This window comes from Epinephelus moara, chromosome 3 (assembly GCF_006386435.1).
Source record: "Epinephelus moara isolate mb chromosome 3, YSFRI_EMoa_1.0, whole genome shotgun sequence".
Lineage (NCBI taxonomy): Eukaryota > Metazoa > Chordata > Actinopteri > Perciformes > Serranidae > Epinephelus > Epinephelus moara.
Window position 1 is genome coordinate 22243697 of NC_065508.1, and position 14253 is coordinate 22257949.

The window sequence follows — 14253 nt, forward strand, 5'->3', positions numbered from 1 at the left end:
GGCTAGCACCTCCGACATGCATTTGAGAAACGCTGATTTCTAATGTGAAACTTCTTTAGTCGGTGTTTTTACTGGTTTTAATCACCTGGTTTGTTTGTTTTGGAGGAAGAGACCTCTGCGGGTAATTCGGCTACCAGTAAAAACTTCCTGAACAATGAACACAGTAGGAATTCTAACCAGATGACATTTCACCTCCCCCTAAACCGCTGGACCTTTAAATGAGTATCAGTATCTTCAAACAAGCTAGGGAGAGGCATATTTCTTTTGTGGATAATAGCAAAGTGAAAAATAACACTTCATTACTTCACTTCACTGGAAACCACTACAATTATCTAATGCCACTCACAGATTGTGGGCTTGCTCTTGGAAAATAACAATAAGTGTCGAAAAAGAGACAAAATATCGACATTTTTGGGAGTGCAACAATCAAAATGGAAACACTGCTGCAGGTCTAAGTTGCTCCTCTAGTGCACGGCCAGGCTAGTGTTTCCCAGAAGCAAACAGCTTGTCAGTAACTTCTAGATATGGGAAATTTTTCATTCCAGTAGTTCTGATCAGGAGCCAAAGAAAAGGGTCAAAGCTATCCTTTGCTCAATCTGAACCAGAACAGAGTTCATAAAGTGGTTCTGACTCAGCCGTGTGTTTGTTCTACGACTTGGATCCTGCAGTGTGTGGTTAGTGTTTTTTAACAGTGTGAGGGTGACCTGGCAGCAGAGAAAGAGAGAAAGCCTCAGCGCACGCAACACCCACCGCCTGTAAAACACCTACGTTGGCAGTTTGCTTTCCCAGGTGGACGTGAGCTGCCAGGACAGAGGGAGCGGGGAAGGCAGAGTCAGCCTGGCCTGCAGGTGCTCACAGAGGCAGGGATTGTTCCCTCTGGACACGGAAGTGGGGGGTGGGCGAAACTGGAAGGTATGTGCATACTGTAAACAAATACATGCACACACTGAGACTCTGCCTTCCAGCTCCCTGATTACGTCAACCTCTTAACCTCTTCTTCACACCTAGGCTCGTTGTCTGGGCCTACCCGCTCTCACAGCTCGAGGCCCGGACACCCAGCATTCCTCAGGCCAGTGTGAGAAAGAGGTCGCCTGGGGATCAGGGGCCAAGCGGAGTCTGAACCATAACAGGCCGGGACAGGCCAGGCAAACCAAACACACAGCAGCCCTGCTTTTAGCCTGGCCAGCTGCGTGCTACACATGCTTCTCTACTAACACACTGTGTGTGTGTTTAAATGTGTGTGAGTCTGTGCCGGTGCGGTAGTGTGCATAACCCAAATAATGAGCCAATGCAAACAAAATTAGGAGTCAAACACCCTTCACAGTTTCCTGTTTTAAGATTTCATACAAATCTCATGGTGAAAAACTAATGAAGCGTGTTTGATTCTGCACATCAGCACCATTAGCAGTCTGCACAGGCATCATATGAAAAAGTTGCTTTGAAACACCAGACTATTTCATCTTTGCTTAAAAAAAAAAAATCGACAAAAACATGAAGAAGGAGATGAAGGAGAGAGAAAAGTGTAAAGAAGAAGGAGTTTCCAATAGGAAAAGTGAAATATGGATTCCTCATGCTACAGTCAAACTGGGTGGAAATGAGATCTGGAATTGATGAAATGGCTTATTCACTAAAAACGCCAACAGAACACTGATTTTTTCCCGCTGGATATTTCTGTCCTCACCACGCCATTCAGCTCACCTAAAGTTAGTCTAAGAACATCAAGCGCAGGAGGAAAACACTGGGCTGTATTATTCCCCCCTCTCAAACTCAAAACCTGCCTGCTTGCCCTCAATGGCACTTTGTGTGCAAGTTTGTTGGTGTTTGAATGAGTTTGAGGGCACACAGAGACAAGACTGGGTCCTGTCCTCCAATGAGAGGGCCGCACAAGGTATCTCCCTAAAAGGTGAATTCATTGGGGTCTAGAGTGGAACAGGAAACCCTGCCCTAGGCCAGAGTCCTCAGACGCACCGGGTGCATACATGCAGGCTCTCAGGAGAACAGCCTGCCTGGCTCCTGACGATGTTTTCCTTTCTGCTGCTGCTGCTGTGAGGAAATATCACTCCCTCAATTAAGCCTGTGATACAGCACTGCTGAGTAAAGATAACCAGCTTTAATTTATAAACATTTAGAATGAAAAAATGTGCAAACACTCACATTCAGATACTCTTCAATCAATGCACATGCAAATAAATTCTACACCTTTTCTGTTTAAAATGAGGTAGTGTTATATCTTGTAATTTAAAAGAGTGTGACCAACAAGAATCTGTGTCTGTTTTGGCTTTGCAAACACATTATACAGATATTATAGTAAATGTAAAATGTAAAAAAGATCAACGAATATTAGACCCCCTTTACACCTTGCATTATTATACATTTTGGGTTCGCAGTCGGAAAGTGGTTGACCACATGAAACTACAACTGTAAATGCACCCAAAATGCACAGCTGTTGGGTTGTGATTGGATCGGCCAAACCCCTGTAAGTTGCCCGGGACACATTGTGACCACATTAAACACAAGTGTAAATGGAAATGTGCTTTTATCCCACATACAACGACAATATGGGAAATGCGTAATCGTGCAACTGTTCCAAACCAGCGAGGTAGCAGCGGCTCACCCTCATCCGATGCTAAAGCTGTCAGGGAGCACGGTAACACTGTACTCTGATGCGTATTGCAAAGATGTTTTATGTGCATATTGTCTCTGAAAATGCAGACAATATCACGATGTGCACCTAGAGCAATTATATTATTATATATAAGATTAATAAAACCTTTTTCTTTTTCTTAAAGTAATAGTTGTTGACAGGCAGAGGGCCTGTTTGGACTGCGAGGGCTGCGGGGGTTATGAGCCAGAGTCAAGACAAGACCAAGTGTCTGCTTTTAATTTGGTCTGACAAAAATATACCAGTGAATCTTGGCAGTTCATTTTGCAGCCAAGATATTTATGAGTCAATGGCTACGCAAATAGTGGCAAACGACTACAACCATTTGATTGTTTGAGCTGGATGGATCTCAATGTGCACACTGGAGACACATATTAATACCAAGTGTAAATATAATCAGGTCAAAACATATCAAGATACAATCTGGACATGAGGCGCATTTTAAAGCAAGGTGCAAAGGGCAACAAAGTTGAGCCAGTTTTTATTGGTTTATATTTAAATCCTATGATAAGAGCATTTTCAGGAGAAAGATTAGAGGTATAAGTGAATCATTAGTGGGTTGATTGTGTAAATCAACTCCACAATGTTTACCATTACTTCCTGTAAATTGGGCTGCCAATATATCTACCAAAGTAAAACCCCTTTTATTGTTTATGTGTGACAAGAGGATTGTTGCTGTTAACTGGGACTCGGGGTCAGAGCCTCTGCCTTTCATTGCTCCACCCAGTTTAGCTAACACCAAAATATCAGAGTTACACAATAACACTTTTTCTTTTTGTCTCTGACCTTTTCTGCTCCTCCTTTTTGTTATTTAGCTCCTTTATCTATTTAATTTATGTCTTCATTCACATACTTCACTCGTTCTGTCTTGATTTAATCTTTTTCCCACTTGACCTCTGACATTACATGACAGACCGAACCAACTGAAGGTGTCGGGAGAGGTGATGATGACCAGTACCACTGCACCTGCCTTACAGTATAGGTAGGTTTTTCAACATTACTGGTAGTGGCCTTGCAGCCCGCAAGATGGTCTGGCCCATCTGGCATTTGCCAGAATTGCCTAATGGCCAGTCTGAGCCTGACTTCATCACATGGAAAATGTGTTCCGGGTTTGAGCTACATTTTTTCACACCTGCAATTACAGGATTAAAAGAGACTTACCTGTTTGCAACAAGCCGATTCCACTGTCTGTCACTCCGTAATGCCGCTGGATGTCTTGCACAACACCTGTAAACAGGAGGAGAGGGAAACATAAACGTGGTTTCAAGACATAATAATAATCATAATCACAGGTGAAGCACTGAGCTCTGTTTGATTTATAGCTAAATTGATTTTGGCTCTATGGTCGTCTTTTGTGGCTCGTGATATTGTTGGATATAATGGATAGACAGTACTCAAAGCCTATCATTCACTTTACATCCCTGAAGAGCAATGCAATATCCCTGATAAGTGCTCTCTTGGCTGCTGCACAGTGGATAACTTTAAGTAAATGATTGCAAAGATTTCACTGCAGGGTGTTATATATCAACAATGTTAAGTCGCTAAACAAATCTTCCATAAAATGCACAAAAACACTTCCATAACACACACACACACTTTCTCCACCATTAGCTCCCCACTGGCTCATGTAAACAGCTCTGGGGTGCAGCTCCAGTGCAGATACTGGAGTTGATTTTGGCTTTACCAGATGACACCACAACCGACTGTGTGAGGTCAATATTTCTGGTGACTGTCATCAGTCACACAGACACACAGCAGCACCGTAACATCGCTTCACTGTGAGAAACCGCAAGGTCTTTGAAGTTAATCCTGTTACTGCAACTCAAGAGCAGTTATGCAGGAATGGAGGAAATTCACTTGCTGTTCATGTCTCAAATGCCTTAACGAAGTGAATGGCACCTGGTGTGTGGCCAAAGGTAGCAGAGGGAGCGGCTGAATGTTGTGTGTTTGATGATGCCAGCTTGTGAAGCATGCAGATGAAATCTCATAAACTTTTTAAAACATCATAAACATCAGACGATCAAGATGAAGAAGAAGACCAGAGGGTGATTAATTAGGGTTAAAGAAATCCCTTTATGACTACCATACAATTTTAAACAAGAAGCAACAAGTCTCATCAAATGAATTCTGCGCCTCTTGAGACCACCGGCTTGGAAAGGTTCAAAGTCTTATTTTCTAAGTGAAAAGAAAAGAGAAAGGGAATAAGCTGCAGTCCAGATGCAACGTGGTGTGCTTGGTAGTGCTAGCTGAATCTCTGCAAAACTGGCAGGCTGGTCCTGGGGATTGCAACACAGCTCATGAAAATGGAACAGCAGCATGACTAACATTTTAAAAAGCTGGCTGTCTGCTCGTCTCCTCTGAGCCCAGTAGGCCAGTATGACCTCACATAACCTGACCTCTAGACTAGTGCACCTGAGAAACTTTCAGAAATAACTCATGCATCACGTCCTTGTCAGTTTGCCTTGGAGGATGATGAGAAACATGACAGTCAGGCAGGCAAATAACTGTACTCAACATACTGTAATAGATGTTGATTCTTCTGTCCTTGGCATTGGCATCACTTGTCTATTTGTCAACAGGGGAGACACAGAATGCTTTAAAGGCGGTGCGATGCAGAGGCAGGTGCAGATTGAACTTTGAGACATACGTCAGATTCCTGTCATGTGAGTCAAACCACCTGCTCACATTCTCACACTACAGGCGGCAATCCAGTTTAAACGCTACAAGTCTTTGCCTGGTTTCAGACTTAAAGGTGTGTTTTATCAGCCGGTTTCAGCGAAACCAACAGGTCACTCACCTACACTGTCAAAAATGAGGAGAACCTTAATTTCTTAAATTGGCATTCCCCAAAATCACATACTTGGATTTGCTTTATCACCTCTGCATCACTATGTGGTGTTTCTCGTTAGCAGCTCTCACGGCAGTCGGAGCGCACAATGTGGCAATTATGCAGCAACAGCCTCAAGGCAGGTAAGGCTCAATTTACATTTCTAGCATTCTCAGATCACATCCAGTCCAAGATAGGGTGAATAACAGAAGAATTCAGATCATATCTTTATGCATCTCAGGTAGAGTCTGAAAATAGCACCCGCCAGCTGCCAAATTAAACTGTTGTCAGAGGCAGCTAAAATTGTAGGGACAAGGAAAAGACATGTTTAGCAAAGTTAGCGTATGATTTGACAGAGCTACACGTCTGAAGGTCGCTTGGAACTGCTCGATAAAACATTATTCGATCTGATTTACAGTTGAAGTTTACCAAATTCTAACCAATACATCCACGCATAGATTAATGTTTCAACTTCAGCAGCTACCTCATGCATCAGTTTCGTGTAGAGGAATAGCCCAGCACGTAGCGACTGTTTGCTTGAGAGACGGTGGATCATAGCAAGCGTCTTGGCGATGGAAGGAGAAAAGAAATTAAACAGCTTGTCCATGAATAAACACTACAGCTCCTCAAGACCCAGGTAAAGTTCCCGTGTCTTGCTTACCAACGTATATGGGCGCATTCACGCAACCCCGAAAAATAAGGCTCCCTGAAAGCCACAGTGTTATTCAAAACTGTGAATTTACTGTGCATATTTTTGTGCAAATATATCGAACACTGAATGGCAGCATTCTTTCACGATCAATGATGTCTAAAGGATCTGAATGTTATAAGTCGACAAAACAAACTTGCCTGCCACAGATATCTTGACAGACTCAAGATAAGAAAGCAGGTAGGGGATTGCTGATCTGATCTGCCACCCTCCACTCACACACAGACTTGAAACCACATGTAATCATGAAACACATCACGTTGTCATCCCTACATGGCCTTGGCAGACAGCGACTCGGCCCCCCTCCCTGTCAAGCCTGTCAAACAGCGACAACAGTGTTTAACAGTGTAGTGTACAACTGCGGCTGTACTCTAATTAGCCTGGAAGAAGTTCACACACACACACACACATATACACACACACACACCCATACAGCCTGCTGGGAGGGGGATTCCTACACCAGATGGTGGAGCGTCCCTCCTGGACAGAGTCTGCATTTGTCTGAGCCACACCCGTCTACACCTACCGCACAATTAACAGGGAATTAATAAAGGTAGGGTTGGCACGATGTTAGATGAACAGCTGCGGATGTCAGATAAACTGGTGCGATAAAGTCTTCCCATAAGATTAGATCTATTAGAAACATATAAAAATATTGTGTGAGAAGTTATTATGATATTTATTTGTTATTCCAGCAGCTAATCGTACATTTAAATAAGAGGTGGATGTCAGATCAAAGCAACACTGTTTATTGCGCTAGATTCAAGTGCAATGAGCTGTGTAATGAACTGTGTTAATCTGTAAGGGATTACAGAGAGCCAGCAGCACTGTGTTTGTGTCGCAGTCTATCACAACTATCATCTCTACTCTCAATGAGGGCTTTTAATGCTTGGCAATTAAACTCTGTCTTTTCTTCTTCTCTCCTACATTTCTCCTTCCTCAGCCTTTAAGCTGTGTCTCCTCTTTCCTTTTTTTTTTTTTTTTTTTTAAATTCCTTTAGTCAGCCTGAGATTCATGTTTTTAAGGAGATGTAACCACCATGTCTCTCTACGACAGAGAGATTTAGCAATGTATTCGATGATGAGGTACCACAATCCAAGCTGGCGGCACACAGTTTGGTTGCCATGGCAATGCTGTGCGAGATAAAGGTCAAGAGACCACAAAGGAGCTCAGCTTTCCAAATCTCCAAGCTGCCTTTTTTGTAATACCAAGATCCTCACTACAGCTGCATCTCACAATGCAGCATCTGCTCACATGTTCCTAAGATACACAGAAATACCACCACCTTACACTGGAAAAAGGGGCATTTTATATTATTGCTACATATCGGGACACCACTGCGGCTGCGACAACATTGCAAATACAACCTCACAGATGCATTTAATTCAATGCAGTTACAAAAATAAAAATGTTGGCATTGCATGTTTCTGAAAACTATGGATACATATTTGTGTGTAATAATGTAGGGAATATCTTACAAGTTAATGTTTCAACAATATTATGGGTATGTTGAGGCACAAAAAGCGCTTGGTTATAGTTAGGAAAAGATCATATTTTGGCGAACAACTGCTTTTCGTGGCACTATCCCGGCAGGAAACAGCAATGTCCCAGTAAAAAACAACCATGGTGTAATCCTGGCAGGATCAGTGATTTCTCATTAAAAAACATGCTTTTCATGGCATTAGCCCACCTGGAAACACAGTGATGTCTCGTTAAAAAATAATCACTTTACATTGCACTTTCCTGGCATTAAACGCAGTGGTCTCTCTGTAAAAAACAGTGGTGGAAAAACAGCAACAGGTCACCACAAACACCCATGGGTGGTGGCTAAAAAGCTGCTGGAAAAACTGCGATGACTTGCTAAAATATAACTGGTTTTGTTGTTTGTTGTGCTCAAACAGTGATGTGAAGCTTGGCAGGTGTCTCACCCTTATCGTCTCCTCCACTTTCCAGTGACAAAGTCAGCTCATATACTTTGTCTCCATAGAAACATTGATGTGAAACTTACAAAATGTAAGGTATTTTATTTAATTTTTTTTCAAAAAATGAACAATGTCAATATTTTCCTCTGTTGACTGGGCTGTTTAATTGTACAACGCTAATGAGCTTCTCAAGTCTCGGGCCTCCGAGGGTTATATGCGCATCTGAACATGATGCCAAGCAAGAAACATGGCAGGAATGTGGATCTTCCTGACAGCTCACAACAGTAACACCAGCTATTTCCATCTTCATTTAAGGTGACAAGCACAGTCACAGCTACTTTGCAGGCCACTCCCTCTGACACACACAGCGCACCGAACAAAGCCTTAGTTTACCTTTATACCACTGGAAACATGATGAACATGATGTTCAGAATGTTCTGACGTTGAACACACAGCTGCACTTTGGTGTGTTTGTTTCCGGTTTGTGCAGATTATAACCAACTTGTCCTGCGATGTGTAACAACACACTCCAGAGCTGCGTTTATGTTTTCTTTGGCACTTAAGGACCCTTTCATGAATTTATTGTGATGCTGAACTGTACACAGTATGCGGCTGCAGACAGTTGCTCCACGCAGTCAAAACACAGAGTTGACAGAGTCGGGGGGCCAGTGTGGTGCTGACACTTATTCCACCCTCTCATAAAGTCCGCCTTTATGACCACAGTTCAGCTTAAGAAGAAATGACTCAAATTGGTGAACACGCCACAAATGCTGCATTTAGAGCAGTGAATGGTGAATGATCTTCGATATGAATAGTACTTTCTTTCAGTCTTTGCTTTTTCCATTATAGGACGACTAGTAGGCTGCTCACTAACTGTACAGGCAAGGGTTTGTGGATAAATTAATGCAGCTCAGAATAACATACTTTTTTCTTTGGCATCATGTTTGCAAAAAGAACACAACACATTTTTGGAGGTTAAATTACCCAACGTCCGAAGTTAGTCAACATGATGGCGTGATCCTGAGGAAACATTTAAATGAGGATACAGCATGCTGTTTTTGCAAGGCCAGCTTTCGTGCAGTGACGCACGCTGCCAGCATTACTCCTCTGGGACCGCCATACACTCACAAATACACCATAAGTGAACACACACACGCCCACACACCCCATACAGCCATACACAGATATGCACACGCAGAACTCCATCAGCTTAGAGAGGACAGATTTCATATCAAATCCCCAACAGAGGCGCGTGGATCTCCGGCCCCCCTTGGTTCTATTTCTGCTCATAGAAACTAGGCTAAGAGGAAGGAGAGAATAGCGGTCCAATTTAATGGTGACGAGTGTTGGAGAGACACATGCAGAGAGAGGAGAGGAGTCATGAGGAGCAAAGAAATAGGTGGTGGCTACAAGCGGGTCAGTTTGGGCTGGATCCGTTTTGTAAAGTGATATTTTTCCATTGTTTATATATATATATATCTGTGTGTGTGTGTGTGTGTGTGTGTGTGTTCCCCTTTCCCCTGGTTTTACTGTGTGTGTGTGTCTGAGTGAGAAGGAGCCAATGGATGGAAGTCATTCATTCTGGCCAGAGTGTGACGGGCAGCGGTGAACCACTCTGCTGATGTGGCCAGATCCTTCCCCTTCATTCCTGCAAAGGGGTGATCCCTTTTCATGTGTCAACCCCCATCAGTATAAATAGTCTGGGAAAGGAAGAAGAGGGGGGGGCATAATGAGTGAGGAGAAAGTGCATCTTTTCTGGTTGTTCTCGTGACCAATTTTTGGATTTAAGCGTGTGGGAGATGGTAAGAAACAGTGCGGGGAGAGAGCAACAGAGTGCAGAGGCAGGCCGCGCTGCAGAGCGTCTCAGACGGCAGCGAGGAGAAAGCCGACCACAAATATGCCCGACTGTGGCCGGCGGGCTCCTGACCGACTGCTCTCCTCCCTTGCCATGTGGCCGCAGTGGGCGGGGGAGCGCTTTTTCCATTCCACTTCCTTTCCCTGCCACACAGAAAGGAAAACGTGCTGCAAATGTCTGGGAAACAGTGTCGAGCTGCCTGCACGGGATAACTTGTACAAGAGGATAAAATCAGCAAGAGATGTGGATTGTGTGAGTGAGCGCTAAAAAGTTCAAGTCCTGCTTCACCGAAAACCACTTGTACTTTACACTGCGTGAAAAATACAGCAAGACTTTCTATTGACAAACTTAGAGGCTACTGTTTTGAAGCCAGAACTAACATATTATCAATCTGAGAGCTGAGTCATGTTGAGTAAAAGTACCCTGTGGAATTTTTTGACCACTGTGGCGCTATGTTTTTATGAGTTCTTGGTTTGTTTATGCACATGAAGGGGGATGCACAGACACGTGCTGGCACACTTTGCAGATGTTTTATGAGGAAGTCAATATGACCAGCGTATCTGTTAGATCTCAAATATGCACACAATGCATTTTGGTGAGATTTAAATTCACTTTTACTTTTGACACTACTGATGTAGAAGAGAGGAACCCATCTAAATACCTGCATGATGTGGATTGTATAAATTAAAGTAAGGTTGTCCCAGTCAGGTTATTACACCTAATAATATTTTCAGTTTGCAATCCTAACTCACAGATGTGTAACTCAGACTGCACTTCCTGGATCGTTTTCATCTTCTTATCTGTAGCAACACACCCACAACAGTGAAAATCCTATTTCAGACAATTCCCATCATGCCAAGAAAAAAACTGTTTGTGAAACCCACAAATCACGAATATTCAAACACGGGTATGCACAATACAGTGGGTCTACTGCAACTAAAAGTAAAAGTGAATAAATTAGACTACTGGTTTCAGTTCATGTTCCTTTTTTGATTTTTCTGACTATGATGTGTGGGTTTCATATCATGAAAGTGAAAGTACTAAAAAGGCACACTTTGCAGATTTTCAATCAGCCTCGTCTCGTGACAAAGTACGTTGTGTGTGTAAATGAACTGTGGTAAACTTCCCTCCATCTTCCCAGTGCCCAGATCTTCCTGCTCATCTCTCAGCTCAAATTTTCACTTGCTGCAGGGCTATTTCTTGAGCTACTAAGGCATTTTCGTATGCCTTACACCATGGACACAAAGAGTATAGAAGCGGATCGAGAGAGAAACCTGCCCCTTAGCCTTGCGACTCGATCTCCTCAACCCATGTGAAGCCAGGATAAATGACACACAAGACTATGCTATGAATGCTATTTTATGGAGGCTTTATTGTCTTCACAATTTATTGTTTCTTATCTGTGAAATTAAAGTAAATTAAAGCTTTGTTTCCACTGAGGGAAATGGTTTTCAGCTGACAACAAAAAGCCAGGAGGTTATGGGGAGGTGCACGTCAGGCTACGACGTAGATTGGGCTGTACAGCAGGATTTATACTTGTGCATTGAATCGACGCCGTACCCTCTGCTGTAGCCTGACATGCACCTCCCCAGAAATGTAAGTACACATCGCAGCTATGTAGACCTCCTGTGTATTTTTGTTAGCTGAAAACCATTTCCCTCAGTAGAAACTAAACTTTTATTTACTTTTATTTCACAGATTATAAACAATAAATTGTTAAGACAATGAATGGACAATAGAAACAAACATATTTCAAATATAAACCAAGATTCTGTCCCTGTGTTGCCTATTTCTCACCTAAAATGTCTTCAGAAACATATTTCAGTGCACTGTTTGGCTGTAATACGAGAACAGGAAGTGGGCACAACATTCTTTCCTGTATTGTGAACAACGGAGGCTGAAAAAACTGAGATGAGACGGTAAAACTAAGCAGCGCTGATGAAATATAAACAAATATTCTGTTACTATATTGCCTATTTCTTGCCTCAAATGTTTTTAGAAACATATACTAGCTTATTCTTTAACTGTAATTCAAGACCAAACGGCCAAGCTGCATTACATCACCCACCAGTGGGAGTGTTCACTGGTCTGGTGCGGCGCAGTGCATTCTGGTAGTTGTAGGTTTTCCTCTTGAGTAAAAGTGAATGTTATAACCTTTTCCTTCTGTTTACTCTGGTCATGTAGCACCAACTTCAAAAGTAATGGTATCTGTTCCATTACTGACCATCTTTTCAGCAGTGAAATACTTGCATAAGATGACAGTTTACAGTATACATCACTTTAATATAAGAAATCAGAACTCCTGTCAGTGTGTGAGAATGAATATGCTGTTATTTCAGCAGTACAACCACTATGACATTTGAGACAGCTTTCACTCTAATCTTCTAAATTTGTGACAGCCAAACTGGGGCGAAATCAAATTAAAGGCCTGTAGGTTTGCCAGCCTTACCACTTTGATTAATAGGGCTTTTTTTTCCAACCTAATTTTCTTTCACTAATCAAAAGCTTGAATTCAGCTCAAGGGCTGCGGTGCATTAGTCCCAGCCAGTACGTGCTAAATATTTGATGGTAGTGGAGAGGACGCATAGTAAAGCATCGGGAGAGCAGACTAAACCTATAGCTCATCCATAATACATCCAGGGCTAGCCCACTTGTTCGTATGAGATAATGCATTAGATGTATTGGAAAGAGATGCAACGAAGCGGAGCAAAGGTATTTGAGATGAGATGAGACTGTCTGACTGCCAGGGGATCTCCGTGAGCTGCACCCGTTCACACCAGCGTCTCTCAGGAATACTGAACAGCAGTTGAACTCAACCTTGAATGTGGACTCGGAGGAGTGTTATTTATGTGGAATTTTGAAAAGGAGCCATGTTAACTGGCAGAGAATCACTAAGAGAAACGGTGTCTGGTTTAATTTACTGCAGAAGTGATATGGACATTGTCCCTTTCACAAAATGCCTTAAGGTTTAGATTCAATTTGGCTGAGTCCTCCTGAATCATTTAAACATATCAATCCAAAAAGAACTAACCACAATGGCATTTGATCTCATGCTTTGAACTAAACGCTCACGTCAGAATTCTCACAATGACAATGCATATGTCCTGATGTTGAGCAGATAACATTGACAGTGGTCACTATCTTAGTTGAGGATGTTAGCATGCTAGCTTTTGCTAATTAACACTAAACAAAGTAGGGCTGTTAGTCAGTCAACAGAAAAATAATCATCAACTACTTTGATCATTTTCATGGCAGAAAATGCAGCTTACAGCCTCTTAAATGTGTTGATGCCCTGCTTTTCTCTGATTTATATCATATTGAACTGAATATTTTGGGGTTTTGATCTGACAAAACAAGACTTTAAAGACATCACAGTGACCGGGTTTGAGTCAAATGTGTGGCCCTTTGCTTCATGTCGACTCATTTGTCATCTGTCTTCTCCCTTTCATATCTATCTGTCCTGTCCAAAAAAGGCAAAAGCTGAAAAAATCATTAACAACACCACCTTAGACTTTGGGAAACTGGGATAGAGATTTTCTGACATTTAGAGACCAAACAATTCATTGATTAGTCCAAAAAATAATCAGCACATTCATTTCAGCCCTTTGTTCCGACAGCTCATTTTTCTGAAGCCCCAATAGTTCAAAGAAAGTACCAAAAGCTGTCATAAGAGCCTCCTACTATGACGAAGACATCACCCACTGTAATCTGCCTCTGATTATCTAGTACACCTTGGTTAGGTCTGGGCATGAGGAGAGAGACTGGTTAGGGTTAAGGTAAGAATATCGTGATAAGTCAATCAGACGTGGAGTAGAGCGAGTCATGCCTTTGCAGTAGCAGTGTCAATCTGCATCATAATTAGCCATGTGCATATGTTTGAGACAGTGTGTAGAGTATTTTCTTAGAAACAACTCTATAGAGCAATGAGAATTTGTTTTTGGGATAACGGGATGCTGGACATATGGAATTCTGTGCAATGGGACATTCTTTGGACCATTAAGGCTTCTGAATAATGAGCTATCAGAACAACAGCATGGCACCCTCAAAGTATACATAAACTTGATGGAAATGTCACCAGATTTTTTGGTCATAAACCAAAGTATTGAACAAAGTGAAATGTTGACCTGATGATGCTGCAAGAGGAAAAATGACAGAATACGGTACTACAATTCATCCCCTGGGGAACATGAATGTCTGAACCAAAATATGTGCCAATCTATAGACATTTCACTGGATATGTATAGAATTTGATCTGCTGGTAGCACTAAATTAAAAGTC

At 42.3% G+C, this 14253-nt stretch overlaps 1 protein-coding gene across 1 annotated transcript in view; it reads right to left on the reverse strand.

Annotated features, from left to right (window-relative positions):
• spns2 (SPNS lysolipid transporter 2, sphingosine-1-phosphate) overlaps window positions 1-14253 on the reverse strand; it is a 97912-nt gene that overhangs the window by 66311 nt on the left and 17348 nt on the right. Inside the window, exon 3 of the mRNA XM_050036649.1 lies at window positions 3824-3889. Within this exon, the coding sequence (XP_049892606.1) occupies window positions 3824-3889 (66 nt within the window). The remainder of the gene's footprint in view (window positions 1-3823; window positions 3890-14253) is intronic.